Source organism: Trachurus trachurus (assembly GCF_905171665.1).
Source record: "Trachurus trachurus genome assembly, chromosome: 20".
Lineage (NCBI taxonomy): Eukaryota > Metazoa > Chordata > Actinopteri > Carangiformes > Carangidae > Trachurus > Trachurus trachurus.
In genome coordinates, this window is record NC_139911.1 from 8,554,259 (window position 1) to 8,568,620 (window position 14,362).

A 14,362-nucleotide genomic window follows, 5' to 3' on the forward strand; every position below is an offset into this window, starting at 1 on the left:
TAGGGGTGAAATGAGGCTAAAGGTAGACTACTTCAGTAGCTTTTTTACAAATTCACTCATTTCCATTTTATGTTGTTTTGTTGTTTGTTTTTCTACTCTACTTTTAAAGCTCAACTAACAGGTTTTACTTTAATACTGGTGAACATCATCTTTGAAATTATGATGCATTATAAAATATAATTTAGCTAAACAACACAGCCTATGATTATGCTTTAATTGTAAGAATGCAATTTGGATGTTGTACAATACAAAGACAAGAAAAAAAGTGCAAAGTACAAATGAAGTTTTAAATGAATAGTAATGACTCATAATGAACTCTTAAAACAGGTATACACTCATCAGTACAGCAATAAAACAGTGGGCCTAACTTGTTTTAATCTTGGTGCATATGAAAAATATATTTAGCGAATGCTTTAATCATGTTGCAAATACCTTTAGGTATGATGCTTTTACTTGCTTGGAATGTGGGACTTGTGCTGTGAAGGTATCCTCTTTCCAAAAATGACCCTAAAATGGCCTTTTCTGAGACAATTGGCAAGAAGTTAAGTTGTAACATGCAGCCAGACAGCACAGACACACACTGAGGAGAGGGGGGGCTTTGTATGACGCTTCCAAAAATGTTTTAAGGTTATTGCCTCCTCTCTGCTCCCTGTGAGCGGAAGGTGCAGCCGGTTGAACAGCACTGTGCCGCAGAGGTGTCAGCTCTTGTTTACGGTGTTTGTGTCCTGAAAGTCGTCACGGCAGGAAAAAGGGGAGAATTAGTGCTCACCTGGGCGTTGCGTTTATGTCACTGCCGATCGGAACCGAGGCCGATAAGTATCCCTGACTGACTGTTGCTTGTATCCTTTTCATTGTCTAGATGTAATGACTGATTTAGTGCTTTGTGCCGGTTTTTCTCTTTATCTGCTGTCAGAGGGGCCTGACTGTGAAACATGTTGCGCAGGGACTCATTTGAACATTATTAATTTTTGTATTTAATGGGTAACTAACGTGTTAACTTTTTTTTTTTTAACCTGTGATTCAAAACTTGTGTTGTCACACCTTCTGACAGGCTTGTGTTTCCCTTGGTTTGTGTTGTTTGTTTGCAGAACATAACTTTGACTTAGGCCTATGCTAAGCTTGCTATCCAGTGATAGGGCTGACTAACTTCTTAAAAAGCTAAAGAGTGACTGAATATCTGATCAGATAAAGGTGTGTTGAACAAACATGCTACTGCAGTTTTTATATGGCCCATTGCATAAAAGTCATAAATGCATCAGAACCACTTCTTGGTATAATTCTTCTTAAGAACGAAATTCATGTTAGATGGAATTCTGACAATTGAGGTTGTGCAGATATGAATTCTAGTAAGTGCTGAAGCTAAAGTTCATACCAATGTGTAAAGTGCATTTGATGTCATTTCAATGACCTTTAAGGAAAAAAAACAACTGAGATCATGACTACAGCAAAGATGTAGATAAGAAGTAGCCCCTGCCCCTGTTGTACTGCAGGTTGGTCTGGTCACCTCAGGATAGATACAGCTCTGTCATCAGCAGCTTATTCTGAGAAACAAACATAATATGAACGTCATAAAAGAATAAAGCAGTGTTCACCTTTGAATATGATATGGTGTATTATCACATTGTGAGTTATATGTTAGTCATCTGCATTGGAGCATTATCCCAAAATGGAACAATACAACTGACAATACCATAATATCAATACTATTTACACCATTAACCACACACACACACACACACACATGGAGAGAGAGAGTGAGAGATACACAAACACAGGCACAAGCAGAGGGAGAGATAACAGAACAGTCCTGAGGCTGCTTAATTGTTGCTAACTTTACCTGGGATTGTTAAACAGCCCTAAGAAATTATTCTACAAAAAAATCCACATCAGTGATGGTAAAGAGAGTATGTTGGGGCTAGGGTTACTGTTAGCTTGCATGTAGGGCTGTAAAGCTATATAATACAATCCATCTAAATCCACATGAAAATAGATAGAAGTTTCCAAGAAGTTGCTAGGCTGACCCAGAAAATACCGGCCATTCAGCAACCCAACGGTCTGAATCAAAATAGAAGGAAATAAAAATACATGGTGGTCAATAAAAGTGAATTGCAGATTATACAAGCTATTCGGAGAAGACCAAAGGTGCAGTAAGAGGTAAACAAAATGGGCCGATTCCAATTTTGCATTTAAATTGACTCATAACCCTAATCCAATGGAGCATTTCGCTGAACTGAGCTGCAAGATTTCAATGAAATCCTTAATGGGGACGGCCAGCTCTACTTCAAGATAAGATAATACGCCCTTTGGCAAATCCCAAGAAAGACAAAGGGAGTGGTTTTCACAGTTGCCGGCTGTGGGAGGCCTATTTATTCAGACACCTCCAGGTCCTCCTCACACTTCTATCAACAACAACCATGGCCACAGACTTCTCAAAGAACGCAGTGGAGAAACCAGAGCCTTTTAAGGCTGAAGTAAAAGGTAAGCTGAGTTTTTTTTTACACTATTGAACCAACAGATGCACTGATTTAAATCATATTGCTTGAATGTTTTTTTTCTGTTTCTTCTCAAATAGGGACCATTCCCAGCTGGCTGCAAGGCATACTGCTGCGCAATGGCCCTGGCATCTTCTCTGTGGGGGAAACCACTTACAACCACTGGTTTGATGGGATGGCCATCATGCACAGCTTTGCCTTTAAAGATGGTTGGTCTTGCAATTCTCATTGTTATATTTGAAACACATGTGGGTGTTCAGACAAGCTACAACTACAAATATGTTTTGTTTGCTTAGTTTTGATAATTTCTTAAAATTTTCCTCAGTTAAATTGTTTTTTAAGTGTTTGCAGAATTTGGCACCAGATGTTTTGTGCAGTCTTTTTAGGAGACAAAATAGTGATAGGATCGCCAGGGGTACAGCAAGTGGCCTTATAGAGCCTTCTCTATAAAGGGCTCCCAGATGTGGAACTCACTAACGGCCGAAATAAAATTAACTTAGTTTCTTTCTTTTACCAAAAGCCTAACTAGGGACGGGGGTTGGAAACTAGCATTAGCTGTAATCTCTGTATGCAGAACATCAGTCCCATTGACTTGTTTGTAACGAGTGGAAGTGTTATGTTAACCTGCATTGTCCCTATCAAATAAACTGAATTGAATTGAATTGAATTGTTTCTTACAGGTGAAATGACCCACAGAAGCCGATTCCTCCGAAGTGACACCTACAAAGCTAACATGGAAGCAAAGAGGATAGTTGTGTCTGAAATGGGGACAATGGCCTACCCAGACCCAAGCAAGAACTTCATTGTCAAGTAAGGATACTTAAATGTTTTGGTATGTAGTGACATTACAGTAATAGTCTTCAATTTTATTTCTTTGCAACATTGTGATATAGTTGCAATATTTAGCAGGCAGCACGTTTGATTTAACAGTACACAAATAGCATGTTTGAGTTTTCTGAAATAGGGGTAAATCTAAAGATGCAAACCATGCAAAGGATCCTTATTATGATGAGGATTGTTAGTTCCCCCAGGTGTTTCTATTGCTGTTGTGGATTTGTCAGTGACATGCAGATCACACGTCTCTGCATGACGTGTGAGAAATTCCTGCCTATTGTGTTGGTCAATCCCCCATTTCCCCCTCTTTATTTCATTTGAATAAGAAGTTCCCTTCACTTCCCTGCACAGGGCAATCACCTTCCTCAACCACACAGTGCCTGACTTTACTGACAACGGCGCAAGTAACTTCATGAAATATGGAAACGACTACTATGCCACCTCCGAAACAAACTACATTCGCAAGATTGACCCTGTGACTCTTGAAACCCAGGACAAGGTAAAACCGTCTGCTGATCCTGAAAAATCCTAACACATGATGAAGGGGAGAGTTGGCTCCAGAGCTAACACGTTTCCAAACTGTCTCATGCAGGTGGACTACATGAAGTACTTGGCTGTTAACTTGGCCTCATCCCATCCACACTATGACAAGGAGGGCAATGCCTACAACATCGGAACTTCAATAGCAGAAAAGGGCAAGACGAAATACACTCTGTTTAAAGTCCCTGCAGCGTCAGAGAAAGGTATGTAAACCTCATAACCGGCTCTACTTTGTCCTGTCAGCTCAGTGTTGTCTCGTGCTATCAGCTGTACTTTGTAGAAAATATAAAACGTGTGGACTCTTTAACACCCATCGGATGTTGCCCCTCCGCTCCCACTGACATCACAGCACAGGCACGTGTGTCACAACTGCAAATAAGACTTTGAAATACTCTTTACGGTTTCCAAGCCAGTGCACACTTCTGAATTTCTGAATCTGGCATCAAGGTGTAACCAAAGTTGAAGCTAATGTAATATAAGGCAGGGGACCTAGATAAAGAAGCGGTGAAATGTGCTTTCCTCAAATTTGAAAGCAGTACGTCCCACGAACCTGAGCATTAAACGCAATCAATGATTAACACAGGATCTGTCTATGCCACATACGTAATAATGATTTGTCAGGTCTTGAAACCCAACTGCACATCTCATGTTTATTTGCTGTGTTTCTTTGTAATTTTTCCTCTCAAGACAAAGGCAAGAATGCCCCTGCACTGAAGAACGTGGAGGTGATCTGCACAGTTCCCTGCCGCTCCCTGCTCACGCCCAGCTACTACCACAGCTTTGGCATGACAGAGAACTACTTCATCTTCATTGAGCAGCCTTTCAAACTGGACATCCTCAAGATGGCCACCGCATACATGAGGGGAGTCAACTGGGCGAGCTGCCTGAAGTTCTGCCCTGAGGAAAATGTAAGTGACCATTGCCAGCTGTGTTTTGTTTATTGCTACATATATCATCCTTTATATTCATACTACTGAACTAAGTGTGAAGCACTCTCGATAAAAGAGGAAAAGAGTTGACTAGTGTTATAGACTATAGAAAACCAGGGATTGACTCTAGATCCAAATACTGTATTTAACATTATTGTTTAATGTCTTTCCTAATGAGTGTTATGTTATTCCTTCATCAGACTCTGATCCACCTGATAGACAGAAAGACTGGCAAAGAAGTTGAGACAAAGTACTACACTGGAGCAATGGTCGTCTACCATCACGTGAATGCCTTTGAGGATGACGGTCATGTGGTCTTTGATGTCATTGCCTACAATGATACCAGCCTTTACGAGATGTTCTACCTGAACAAGCTGAAAGAAAACCCTGGCTTCCAGGACAAGGACTACTCCAAACCAGGTTACAGGAGATTCGCCATCCCCATCCATTCAGACAAGGTGATGTTTTTAAACAAACTGAATAAATCTGGGAGTCTTGAAAAGATATTCTTGTGATACTTATTGTTTGTTTTTGACTGGGCTCTGCAGGGGGTTGCAGTTGGAGAGGACCTGGTGAAACTCAAATACACAACAGCCAGTGCTGTGAAGGAGAAAGAAGGCAAGCTGCTGTGCCAGGGGGAAGTGCTCACAGAAGGTATCACAAGCATCTCAAATAACCACTTCAAATATCAAATGATTATTGTTCATTTTATTCAAGAGTAATTGGAATCTGAAAAGAAAAATTGTCATTTTATTTCCACCAGGGTTCGAACTCCCCAAAATAAACTATGACTTAAACGGCCAGAAGCACCGGTTTGTCTATGGGAACTGTGTGGCAGACTCGGCACTGGCAAAAGAGGTAACATTCTCAACTGCTTTTTTTTATTTAGCTATTATTATTTAGCAGACGAGACGGGTTGGTCTAGTCTCATAAGGGTTATTAGCCAAGAGAACCCTGAATGGCTTGAAGGATAGAGCATTTTCAAGGCAATATGAATGGGAAACAAATTTTCTGACGGCATTGTTATTATAGAATTGAAGAGCACATTGCCGATCTGAGAATTAGCAGCTGGCGCAATAGAAGATGGGAAACACTGTTAAAATATGAATGACCACTTGCACCAACAAAGACCAAACCACTTAATGGCTCTGGTCGTAATACCTGTATCCTCTCCATTGGGCATACTTGTGCAGCAAGTCACCAGAAACAACGGAAAGAAGCAATAAACTCAGCGAGGCTTCAAAGTATTGAGTAAGGTCTAATACGTTGGTGGAGATTCCCTTGTGTCTCACTTTGCCCACACAGTCCAGACAAATAATGTGTGCAAAGAGGAAGGTACAAAAGGAAACATCCTGGTTTGGACAATTAGATATTTTTATTAATTCCCACTCGAGATGTTATACAGGATAACGTCTGCTTTTCTTTGACTTACAATTGTTTTCGGACACGGAAGTGACAAAAGCTAGATTCTAAGCAAAAGCTATTATTAGTTATGTCATAATTAAAAACAATGCTTCGATTATTATCAAACTCATATACTTAAATATGCATGCATGTGCTAAAATTTAAAGCCAACCTGAATGAAAGCTAACTGCGTCATAAGTAATAAAACCTTTTCCAAGAGGATACCTATTAGTCTGGATCATTGCCAACCCCATCAACACCAGCAACAACAACATGACTCATGGATCCAGAGTTTCCTTGATAGAAGACAGGGCCTTTGTTAAGGTCACACTTTATTCATACATTCAAGTTTTCTCAACAGCTGGACTCAATATATAACTACTTATACTCCCTGATTGATATAAATAAATATGCTTTATATAGTTATTAATTTATTTAACCACAGCTATAATGATTTTACAGTAAAAGCAATATTGCAAGTCACTTTAAAACAATAACATGATGCTCTGGGAATACATCACAAGATTCCCTAATAATTAAGTTACTGTGACAAAAGTCAACCCAGCTAATTCAAGGAAAGTGTTGGTGCCAGTTCCTAAATGGAAACAACTTGGTGATACAACTAAGTTTCTCTACTTTACAACTTTATAGCTCTTTTCCAGGTATATGGCTTGTAGCTGGGCCAAAGTACTGTGCATGCATAACACTTATCTAGGTTACAAGTTAAGCTATCTATCGTAAGTTATCTTTGATTACACAAAATTAATCTGTAACAAGAATGAAAATAATTTTATACCTATTTAAATGAACCAGTGATTATAAAACATTCTGTATACACATTAACATGCAATTGAAAAAACTACTCATAATCGTTTGTTTGTATATATGAAGCAGTTACACTTTCCTCTGCCACTGCCTCTCATAACGTCTGACACTGTGCTTTTGTGCATACAAAACAGCAGGGTTTCATTTCACTCATTATGAAATATGGAAATGAGCACTCTCTAACCAGAGTTCTTCTTAGCAGTGATAGCACTACCCACTATTACGAGTATATAACAAGTCGAAATTATTTCTATAGCACAGCATATCGTACTAGAGTAGGTGAAGGCCATACTATTTACAATATATTATAACATTATAAAACATAATTGTTCCAGTGTAATAATTGTTTTTCTATGTATTTATTTCCTGTAGATCGCCAAGTTCGACACAGAAACCAAGGAAATGATCTACTGGAGTGAAGACAACTGCTGGCCATCAGAGCCTGTGTTTGTCCCCAGGCCAAATGGAGAATCAGAGGATGATGGTAAGAATCACATGCACAGTTTATGGCATGTATGAATGGTGTGTTAGTTTTGTTTTTATGTACTATTAGAGATGTAATTCCTTAGATTTTTTTTTTGGTATTCTGCTTTGTATTTACATTACATCCTTTCCTTTCCATTTACAGGCGTGGTTCTAGTATCAGTTATCAACTCCAACCCAGGCCAGTCTTGTTTCATGCTGGTTCTTGATGGCAGGACATTCAAGGAAGTAGCTCGAGCATATGTGAACGCAGAGCTCCACAAAGACGTGCACGGATTCTTTATCCCGCAAGGGAATTAGAGCTGTACAAATGCCTTCGGAGAACTTGAGGGAAAAAAAAGAACTATTCCAAATAGTACAGCACTGGGATCTTGATGCAAATGTAAAATACACAATACTGAATAGTGTTGTCTTTAAGAAGAAAGTGTAATGAGGATCTGCATAGATTAATGGACTTCCTCATTCGTGATTGTATCTAAGCAAGCTTTTCTTCATATGTTTATTAATGAGATGCAGATGTATTGATTTTTGTTGCATGTTTCAGTGTTTCTTTTATCTATATTACTGCATTATGTGGCTATGACTGACATTGTATTTGAGTTTAAACCTTTCACAAAAAAAGACAAAAAATGAAGAAAAAAAAGTTTTGACATGTATTCCCATTCTTAACTAACTAAAATAAAGAGTAAATGACCAATGATGTCTGCATGTTGTACTAATTCCTCACAATATTATATTGTTTCTATGTGAGAATCAAACCTTTGATACAATCTTGTAGTTCATCATATAAAGAAGTACTATATTGTAGGTTAAATAATAACATGACAGAATCACATTTAGGCATCACTTCTCCATGTAGGTCTGTTTAACATCTTAAAATCAGCCCACCTCCCACCTCTTCCTATCAATATTTGTAATCATTAAGTGACCTGTCTTATCTCAAAAGTTGTGTTCAAGGACATGTAGAGCCTGCAAAAATGTAATGACATGTATGTTTACAGATAAGATTTGTTTTTCTGGGTAATGATACTTTCTATCACAGATTCACATGGATGGTTTAATCCTATAATCATGACATTTCCTGTGGTGATGCTGTGGCTTCACATTCTTTCTTTTTTCCCCTCAATTTAATTCAAACATCTGTGTTTGTTTGTTTTTTTGATCAATTAATGATCTTCTAGTGAAAATTCACTATTCCCAGGATATCTTTCCATTATCTGGCTTCACTCAGCCTGACAACCACAATCATGCTAAGCTATCACACGTAACTGTTTTTGAACTCAGTCACCCCGTGGGTTTTCCTAGGTGCGTTCACGTAGAAAGAAGCAGCTTTTACAGCATATGACTACTAATAAAGAGGAATAAATCTATTGGCAGAGGACTGGCATTGCAAATGTAGAGCTCTAATGCCAAAACGACAACTGTATCATAAACATAATCTTATCAGTCAATAAAGGCAGGTGTAGATCTAACGACAGTTACCATTACTTTTGGTATTGCTTAGAACAGTATTGGCTTCTTTCTTTCAGCCGCTTCCGTAGTTTATTATAAAATCTATCAACCTCCTTACTGTCCTGTGCTAGTGTCCAGTCTCAATCCTAGGCTCTGTGAACTATATACCATATAGTGTAAGGTTGTGGTCAAAAACGTCTTCACCACCCTATTAGTATTCAATATGTAAAATCCTTTATTTTGTGGGGGGGGGGGGGGGTTGGTTTTGAAAAGTGCTATATAAAACTTGTTTTAATGTCATGATTGCATGACATAGGTCTACAGTATAATCACAGTATTTATTGACTAACATGGAATTAATCAATAACTCATCACCAGCCAAAGCATAATCAATTTTTTTTGTATGCCGATGTAGAGCATCAACTCCGTTACCAGATTCAAAAACTTCAGTGTTTGTTGCACAGTATGTAGGTATCACAACTATACAGTAAAAACAACTGCTGCATTACAGGACTGTATCATTTCCAAAACAAAGTGGAGCAGTGGTGTGTATCTATTGTCTGACTTATTGTTGGGGCTTTGACCACAAGAGGGAGACAAAGGTCAGGTTTACTCAGTCCACTCATGAGTAAGCAGGACAACACACATAATATGTTTTGATCATATTTCATTTTTCAAAACAATTTATCAAAACTAACAAAGTCAAAAGATGTCAATGGGGTAGTAATATAACTGACATAACAGTGGCATGTAACATAAAAAGATGAAAAAACACTATTATCTGGTCATTAGCTGGTCATTACATCACACTATAACCTGTTTCAATGTTACTCTTGACCTTTCAGTTTATTTTAAAATGTCATTTAATTTCAGAATTAATCATAAAATTGCCCATGAATAACGATGATGAGTAAGTTCATTTCTGTTATTTCTCAAAACACAAGAAATAAAAAACGCATTTCATGATCAGAAAATGTCATTAGGTTAGAAATTAAATTTTCAATACATACGTTTTTTATGAATCCAAGAGACATTTTTAGGGTGCATATATACACACAGTATTTGATTGGTATAACAAAACAAGGCAGTGTATCATAGCTACCATTACAGTAGTGTGTCTGTCATTCTTACACCCTATAAACCACAGCACATAACACACACTTTCTTTTTATATAAATACTGTAACATACCAATGTACTTCAGTGCAGTCAGTATTGTGGTTTTTCTAATCTCCAACAGCCAATAAATTATTCATCTTGACACCTCCCACAAACAAATCCTACTCTCAGACAGACACTCATAGACAGACATTTGGATGTAAGTAGTGCATTTATCTAATGTTGGGTAACCAGGATACAGCATTAATACTGACATGTTTATAGAAACCTTAGAAACCAAACATTTACAAAATAAACGCCAAAACTAATAACAACCATCCTAATTATTCAAAGAATGAAAGCCCACTAAGAGTATTTGAGATTAATGGCTCACTCACACAAAGTAACAAAATTTTCACATTATAAATCATATAGTTTGTTAAATCAATAGCAAGTTGCATTTTCAAAATATTGACTATTAAAAAAACCCATCTCCCATGTAAAGACCTAGATGTTTCTAACATATAAAAATAAGAAATAACAGTATAGATCACTTGAATTACTATCATCTAATATGAGCAGACACCAGCTGCATATATGAGGCCTGGCAGTGGGTAACAGGGCTAACACAGGTGTTGGGTCAGTGTGTAAGAACAAGAAAGAGCAGATGGAGTTTCTAACTAAAACACAGTCTTTTGACCTGATTAGACCTGGGCCCATCAGATCAATCAATGTAATAACCAAATGGCAGACATTATTTACCCATGTTTCTTTCAAACTGAGTCAATAGTGTCTGAGATGTTTCACCTGACGTGGATGACAGCACAGTAGAATTGTAAGATGTTCAGCAAGCTTTCCAAAATTCGGTAGAATTTGTGAATGGAGCTGGACCTCCCGCCATACCAGAATAAGCAAACACACAAAGACAAAATCACTGAGAGAGATGACAGTTTGCACTGATAGGAGAAGTATACGTGCAGGTGTTAATGCACTAACAGCAGTGGAAAGGAAAGGGAGGTGTCCAATCACGATCCTGGATTCCCTGGGAAGTGTTGCAGAGTGGTTGATTGAAGACAAGGGGGAGAGGGAGCAAATATTTTCATTCTACAAAAAATCCTTGATTAAAGTTTGTCCCCTTTTTTCAGACCACTGCAATTTCATCTAGCATCACATCCACTCAGATATGAAGAACCACTGAGGAAAGGCAGCGAGGGAAGGAGGAAGACACCCAAGCACAGACGGGAAAGTGCAATGTGGTTGCCACAGTGATGACTTCCTGATGGCCGGATGGTAGATGGAGTATAGGGAGATCTCGCAGTGAGTGTTTACAGCCATTGGATGCAACTGGCCAGTCAGAGGCCCCAGCATTCAGGGGTCAGGTAGCAGTTCTCTGAGTCTGTAAATGTCTGCCACCCTTTGTGGTTCAGCTGCCCTCACCTTGAGCCTCCTCTTCTTTAGCTGGAGGGTCCTCTCCTTGTTCAGCATCTTCCCCCTCATCACCTGAGAGAGAGAGACAGACAGACAGACAGTTTCATGCATAAATTACAACTGCTGAAGTCAGTGGTGCGAATAAGGTTGGTTGGAAGTTACAACAGCAAGGAGGGTTTAACGACCTCGCTGTTTATCTTACTATAATTTAATGTGAATTGTGAAATCCATGACAAATGGAGAAAATGTTGTCTATAATCACTGTGTATGTGACTGAACAGCAACTGAGCAGCTTTACCGAACTTCTAAACATGGGGACAGAACACTTCACAAGTGAATTATTTGTAGGTTTTGGGAGAGGAGACTTATGAGGCCATCTGGGCTGAGCAGATTACTAACGGAGTATAATTTCAGAAAAAGCATTAAAAATATATCTACAGGATATAAGTTTTGCAAGAGTTAATGTGTGTCACCAATTTAATACTAAGATTTTATGCTTTCACTCTACAAAGTCAAAGTAGTTTTGTAATGAGTGTTGTATAACATGCTGTTTTTTTTACCTGCTTTATTAATGTTAAGCTGTGCCAGACTCTGTGACAGGTCAGTGGGTCCCGGCGCTCCAGGGGCCGGTGGGATTTCATGGATGGCGTTCCTGCGACCAGACCGTCGAGAGGCGATGAAGTCCTCGTAGGACGGCGCCTCCACATCCGTCATCGCTGAGACACCTCACCATAGCAGGACCTGGCACACACACAGCAGATGGTGTTCTTCAAGTAAATGCAATATAAACACTCAAAGGGGTTATTAAAGTACAAAAGAGCAGTGATGCCACAGAGGTTTAGGCTAAATCCCTCTGCTCTTATTCTAATACTCTGTATCAATCTGCCTGGGCGAGGCTGCCCTTCAGCACTCAGCAGGTCCTGGCCCATTTCTACTAATTAAAATCGGTCTATCTAAGATTTATTAACTCCATCAATTTTGAACATCAGCACTTAAAACACCCTCTACAAGTTCCACTCTGGAGAAGAGTCAGTCGATAGGGAAACTTGCAAAAATGACCTCAGCTCTGTCGTCCAGTTGCGGCTATTTCCAGAGCCTCACGAGCTGTGACTGACCGTGGCTATTTTTGGACATCTCCTCTGTCATCATCTGAGCACGCTCCCACTCAGCTGTCATTCTAAACATGGTGTCAAGATGGGCAAGACCCAACAGATGTTGTCCATGTACAAGTTTCAAACAATTGTACATCAACATGGGGAAGCAACAGACACAAGATAACTATAGCCTACTCCAAAAAAAAGACAGTTATTATTTTAATATTTAATTTCTAATTGTACCATAACTAATTATGTAAATCTAGTTGTGACTTGTTATTAGTTATTGATATTAATTAATTTAGCAAATTAGCAAATTGCAAATGCATGTGAATGTATTTTTATAGAGAGGAGGCCTTTTTTTATGTAGAACAGTCTTGTCATGTGTTTCCTATGCTCGTATTCTATGAAATATTAATTGACAGTTTACATTATTTATTCACACTTTTTTTGCACCAAGTAAGAACATCAGCAGTTCAGCAGAGTGTATGTGTCTGTGTGCACAGATTCATACATGTTAGGCTACAGACTCAAAACAAATGAGAGGGTCAGTCACTTCATAACACAACAGGATTGTGTGCTCAGCCTCTTTGTCACAGACTATGGTGAAAAGGAAATTAATTAACCAAATTTAAAAAAAAAAAAAAAAAAAAAACCCTGGCTGCCCCTGCTCTGCGGCCATTTGATTTGACCTGCTGCCAAACTGAAAATTAGCAGCGATGAGGGCAGTGCAGGAATAGGGTTTCAGAAACATATGCCAATGTTATTCTAGGTGGCCTGGGCAGAGCTTGAACTGATGCCCAGCTCCCTATTTCCAGCCCCCACCCCCACCCCAACCATCAAACCCTTGCACATACACTCACACAAACAAACAAAACACAACCATACAACTAATTGTATCTCTTATTTCCACTTTAAGTCTCATCAATAGCTCAACACCTATTTAGGAGGAGCATAGCTACTATGTTACTGCTCTATCTGGAGCCCCTATACACATCTCTCATTATGGACGGATTAGTTAAGTAGCCTAATGCCTGCCCTGAGCCCCTGAGCTTTCTTCAGTCCATTGGAAACATTTGTTTGAGTTTGATCTAAATAATTGATGTCTTCTAACAATTATCATAGTCTATAATTAAGGACTAAGTGGAGGCAATGCTGCCCATCAAATCATATAGTCGTGTACAGTGGGCTCTATAATAAACCACTTGCATTGTTGACAGTGAAAATACAGCCTTTGAAGTAGCCTAATACATGCCATTAATAGTGCAGATCTATGTGCAGGGTCGACATACGCAAATTGATGATGATAAATCAACAGCTAGCCTATTATGTGTTTCTCTGATGACAAAGACCCCCGTAGAGTTGAGTGGACGCAGCCTACGCGGACATTAATGCTGCACATTAAAGGCGGTTGCACATGCTACTCCTATAACCATTACCATTATTATCAATAGGTACCTGTTTGGTTTCGAGGGCTTCCCGATATTCGCAGAGGTGAATCACATCAGGTTGAATACCACTACTCCGCTCTACGAACGAGGGTTTCTCAACGTCAAGCAGCTGCTGGAACACAACTACATCCGGGTAGATTTCAAAATAAAACGCTAATTTGTTTGAAGTTTGAAATTGAAAACGTCCAGCAGGCCAAAGCAATTCAACGGAGCTTTCTTTCTTATAATGAATAAATGTTAAAAGTATTTGCTGTCATCAGTAGCACAACATTTCAGCTATAGATAGGCTATGAGTTACATTATTAGCCAACAAAGTATTATCAGGAAGTGTAA

General features: G+C 38.9%; 2 protein-coding genes across 3 annotated transcripts; one reads left to right on the plus strand and one right to left on the minus strand.

The window, feature by feature from the left end:
* Positions 1 to 2,414: 2,414 nt before the first annotated feature.
* On the plus strand, positions 2,415 to 7,976 carry bco1 (beta-carotene oxygenase 1; the record flags this gene model as incomplete). The annotated part of the gene is made up of 11 exons (XM_083995382.1): positions 2,415 to 2,478; positions 2,573 to 2,701; positions 3,173 to 3,302; positions 3,678 to 3,825; positions 3,919 to 4,069; positions 4,554 to 4,774; positions 4,996 to 5,253; positions 5,344 to 5,449; positions 5,559 to 5,653; positions 7,397 to 7,508; positions 7,653 to 7,976. The coding sequence occupies 11 exons, from the start codon at positions 2,415 to 2,417 to the stop codon at positions 7,805 to 7,807; spliced, it is 1,569 nt and encodes a 522-aa protein (XP_083851508.1). The 3' UTR covers positions 7,808 to 7,976.
* A 3,182-nt stretch (positions 7,977 to 11,158) lies between these two features.
* Positions 11,159 to 14,153, minus strand: pkia (cAMP-dependent protein kinase inhibitor alpha). Of its 2 annotated transcripts, none has more exons than XM_083995130.1 (3): positions 14,037 to 14,153; positions 12,045 to 12,225; positions 11,159 to 11,556 (listed from the first exon to the last, which is right to left on the minus strand). In XM_083995130.1, the coding sequence occupies exons 2-3, from the start codon at positions 12,196 to 12,198 to the stop codon at positions 11,480 to 11,482; spliced, it is 231 nt and encodes a 76-aa protein (XP_083851256.1). In that variant the 5' UTR covers positions 12,199 to 12,225; positions 14,037 to 14,153; the 3' UTR covers positions 11,159 to 11,479. The 2 variants fall into 2 exon arrangements, with proteins under 2 accessions (XP_083851256.1, XP_083851257.1); XM_083995131.1 differs by lacking the exon at positions 14,037 to 14,153 and adding an exon at positions 12,544 to 12,597.
* Between the last annotated feature and the right edge of the window lie 209 nt (positions 14,154 to 14,362).